Raw genomic sequence first — 4002 nt, 5'->3', positions numbered from 1 at the left:
TGTAGCTCCCAAGGCAAAAGTTGTTAACATCTATGTAAGGGCTTCAGAAAATATGCAAATCCTCTTAAATGCTGGGGATATGCCCATTTCTGTGGGCAGAAAATTTGTATACCACTTACCACATTATCAAAGATAACTGACCCAAAGAACTACTATACTACAATATAACTTGTGCACAGATGTTCAATAAACCTATGCTGAACAGGGAGGCCTGGGTGACTCAGTTGGTTAAGCATCTACCTTCAGCTCAGGTCATGATCCTGGGGTCCTGGGATCGAGTCCCACATCAGGCTCCCTGCTCAGCAGTGAGCCTGCTTCTCCCTCTGCCTTTGCTGCTCCCCCTGCTTGTGCTCTCTCTCTCCCTCTCTCTCTCTGTCAAATAAATAAATAAAGTCTTTAAAAAAAAAAAAAAACCTATGCTGAACAGAATTTTAGTCTGGGGTTTTGCTAAATTTTGTATTAGAGACAGAAGGACCAAATAAATACCAATATAATCAAAAATTCTTATCTATGTTATAGAACCTTTTCCCTTTAACAAACAGCAAAATTGACCCATCTGACTCCTACTTCTTTTCCAAGAAGGGCTTTATTTTTCATCTGCATTGTAAACAAGAGTACTAAGATAGAAAAGAACCAAAATTTAAAGTCTCTGATCAAAAGCTGACTATACAAGACATTTTTCACAACTGACATCAGAGGCATCTCTGATGCCCCTTAAACTATCTAACATTCCACAGAGTCCTTCCTAAGAAAATTAGATCACTGGTAGTCACATAGTAGTATAATACCTCCACATGCCAGGTTCCACAATAGAAGCTTTACCTATATTATCCCGTTTAATCCTCAAGACAATCACTTAAGGCAGCTATATTTCGCCCCTTTTAACAGTTAAGAAAAACACAGGCTTAAAAAAGTTAAAGTTAAGCTATTTACTTAAACCAAATAAAACCCACCACCACATAACTACTAAATGTCAGAGCAAGACTAAATCATCACCTCACTCTTACCTTCAATACTCCAAACCTCATCAACTTTCCACAATACCATAGTGCCTTAAGTCCAAAATGTAATTATCATTTTAGGGCAGTATAAGGTAGTGGTCAGAATTCTAGTTCAACCATTCATTAGTTGTATGACAAACTGTTTAAACTCTAAAAGCCTCCTTTACCATCTGTAAAACTAGATTGCTGTGAGGTTTAAATGAGAAAAGGTGTATAAAACCAACAGCTCACATATTGGTATTTGGTACAAGGTGGCTATTATTTTATCCTTCTTTGAGAAGAAACACAAAGGGCTGCAAGGTTTCCCAATTTGGCATAAAAATTTCCCCTGCAGAATGCTGGCATTGTGACAGATAAGCTAAAAAAAAAAAATAGCTAAAAAAATTGTGTCTGATTATGAAGCAGATTCTGGCTTAATGGAACATCATAAATTGTCCTTTAAATAAATATTTCAAACACATACCTGTATCTATTGCCACACAAGCATGAAGGTCTGTTTTGATGGCTGCATAATCACTTCACTCTCAATTTACATGCTTTATGCAGAATCATACAGAGGTGGTTTTTTTAAAGATTATTAACATCAGGTGATAAGCGATGACAGCTGTCAAATATATTACATCTGTTTTTACCTCCTGTGGTTTTTTTTTTTTTTTTCCTGGTAAACCCTGTTATCCCTTTAACTTCTATGAACTTTAAACAAAATAAAGCATCCTCCCTATACCCTCGGTCCCAAAACGGTTATGTGATGAGCTTTTCATGGCGCTATTAATGACGAAAGTTGAAGGCCTAAGACAACTTACTCATAAGAAAGGAAAGTTTGATACATTTTTCTCCGCCTTGAACCAAAGCTTGAAATCAATGCTTTAGACAGGACGCAAACAGAGGTTTGGGGCAACGCCAAACAGGAAAACAACTTTATCTCTAAGCCCCCAAATCACCTTCTTTACTCCCTTCCTTCCTCCCTTCCCCCCAGAGCGAAAAAAAGTGAAACTGCGGCGCAGCACCAAAAGCCCTGCGCGCAGCCTGCCGCGGAGAGCTGAAACCCCGTGGTCCAAGGAAACCCGTGCGACCAGCGCCGGATTTGTGGCCCCGTCTGTGCCTTCGCTCCCCTTCGGAGCCCCGCACCGCCATCCTCCCCCACCCTCCATACCAAAAGTGCCCGGTCCACACCCAGGCTGCAAACTCTCCCGAGCCCCCGAGCCGCACAGTCTCCCCCAGGGGCTCACCATCGCAGCCCACGGACTAAGGCGCGGGCGGGCAGGCCTGTCGGCTGGGGAATCCGTTACCGGGGCTCGGGATCCATTCGCGCCAACAACTTCTCCCGCGAAGTGGAAGGAGGTGGGAGCCGCGGCGCCCGGTGATGACGTCAGAAGGCGCGCAGCTTCACTTCGGCCCGGGCCGGAGGCGGGAGGTGCGACGTCGGCCCAGGTGACGCCCCGCGGGCCCTCGGGCCGCTGCCATCGCGAGGAGCCACGGGAGCGTGGCCCGCGCGCACGTTTGCGCCCTGAGATGGTGGTGGGGGCGCTCAAGTGGGGGTTCCGAGGTTAATCTCCCGAGGCGGGCAAACCAGGTTCTTCGCGGTAACACGCGTGGAGGGGCGCCCTGCCCTGCACTGGCTTTCACGTGTTCTGACCACCACCCGCGGGGGAGATACACATTCTAGATGTAGGTTTCACATCTTACATTTATCTTTTTTTCGCATATTACATTTAAATATCTATTTTTAAGATTTTATTTATTTATTCATAAGAGACAGACAGACAGAGAGAGAGAGGCAGAGGGAGAAGCAGACTCCCCGCTGAGCAAGGAGACCGATGTGGGACTCGATCCCGGGACTCCAGGATCATGACCCGAGCTGAAGGCAGACGCCCAACCATCTGAGCCACCCAGGCGCCCTAAATATCTATTGTTTAACAAGAGTTTCACCAAAGAGCCCTTACCCTGTTTTGTTTTGGTTTTTTTTTTTAAAGATTTTATTTATTTATTTGACAGAGAGAGACATAGCGAGGGAGGGAACACAAGCAGGGGGAGAAGGAGGGGAGAAGCAGGCTTCCCCGCGGAGCAGGGAGCCCGATGTGGGGCTCGATCCCAGGACCCTGGGATCACAACCTGAGCCGAAGGCAGACGCTTAACGACTGAGCCACCCAGGCGCCCCTTGTTTTGGTTTTTAATGTTTGACCCGCCGAATTGGATTTTTTGCCTCCTAAGTGAAGACCCAGAGTTTGAAAACCAGGCTACTAAAGGACAATTTTATGTTGTATAATTCCAGAGCAGAAAAGATTCTGGTAAAATTATCTAGTCATCAACACCCACTCTATTTTATAAGTGAAAAATGCAAGGCCCAAACAAGCTGAGGGGTCCAGGCTAGGAATCTAGGCCTCTAAATTCCCCAACCTGCACTAAGTTCCTCAGAGCCGTGGTGTGTGTGAGGCCAAGTCATAAACAAGGTGTATCACTAGAGAAAAACAATGACCCCAGTAGATAAGCTACTGAATTGTGGAATAGAATGCAACATTTGCATACAACTTTAAGAGAAAACATGAGACCCTAAGGAGTTTAGTGGGGAGAGCAGTATCTCCAGCTTTGGTCCTAGACTTTCAGAAGCTTACCCACCCACCGTCCCCTTTTTAGGTTCTGCATTTTATCACACCAATATCTCTACAATGAAAAAGAGCAAAGCCTTCTGGAATACAACAAAGGCAAAGCATGGAGAGCTTGTATTTATTAAATGCCCAATGTAATATGTGCCAGGCATGCAAATATGGACTATCCTAGTTCAGCTCATCTAATACCCATAGTGACACTGGCTACTATTATTATCCCTAATTTACAAAGGAATAAACTATTATTCACGAACAGGGCCTCATTGCATTGGACCTCCTGCAACCGGTATGGTAGGGTTCCCAGCTCCACCACATGCTAATTGAGTGACCATGGGCAAGTTACTAAGCTTCAGTTTCCTCATCATTAAAATAAGGATAATAGTAGTACTTCATAG

The 4002-nt window shown here is 44.8% G+C and overlaps 1 protein-coding gene across 3 annotated transcripts in view; it reads right to left on the bottom strand.

Annotated features, from left to right (window-relative positions):
* Positions 1–2532, bottom strand: part of RFC1 (replication factor C subunit 1) — an 86711-nt gene extending 84179 nt beyond the window's left edge. Inside the window, exon 1 of one of the 3 annotated variants that reach the window (XM_035005124.1) lies at positions 2231–2532. In XM_035005124.1, the coding sequence (XP_034861015.1) occupies positions 2231–2233 (3 nt within the window). In that variant the 5' untranslated portion in view covers positions 2234–2532. The remainder of the gene's footprint in view (positions 1–2230) is intronic. The other 2 variants (XM_035005122.1, XM_035005123.1) reach the window with 2 other exon arrangements.
* Positions 2533–4002: the final 1470 nt, after the last annotated feature.

This window comes from Mirounga leonina, unplaced genomic scaffold (genome assembly GCF_011800145.1).
Source record: "Mirounga leonina isolate KUSES-001 unplaced genomic scaffold, KU_Mleo_1.0 Mir_129, whole genome shotgun sequence".
Lineage (NCBI taxonomy): Eukaryota > Metazoa > Chordata > Mammalia > Carnivora > Phocidae > Mirounga > Mirounga leonina.
Note: the sequence above shows the minus strand (reverse complement) of the source record. Positions and strands in the feature narration are given on the sequence as shown.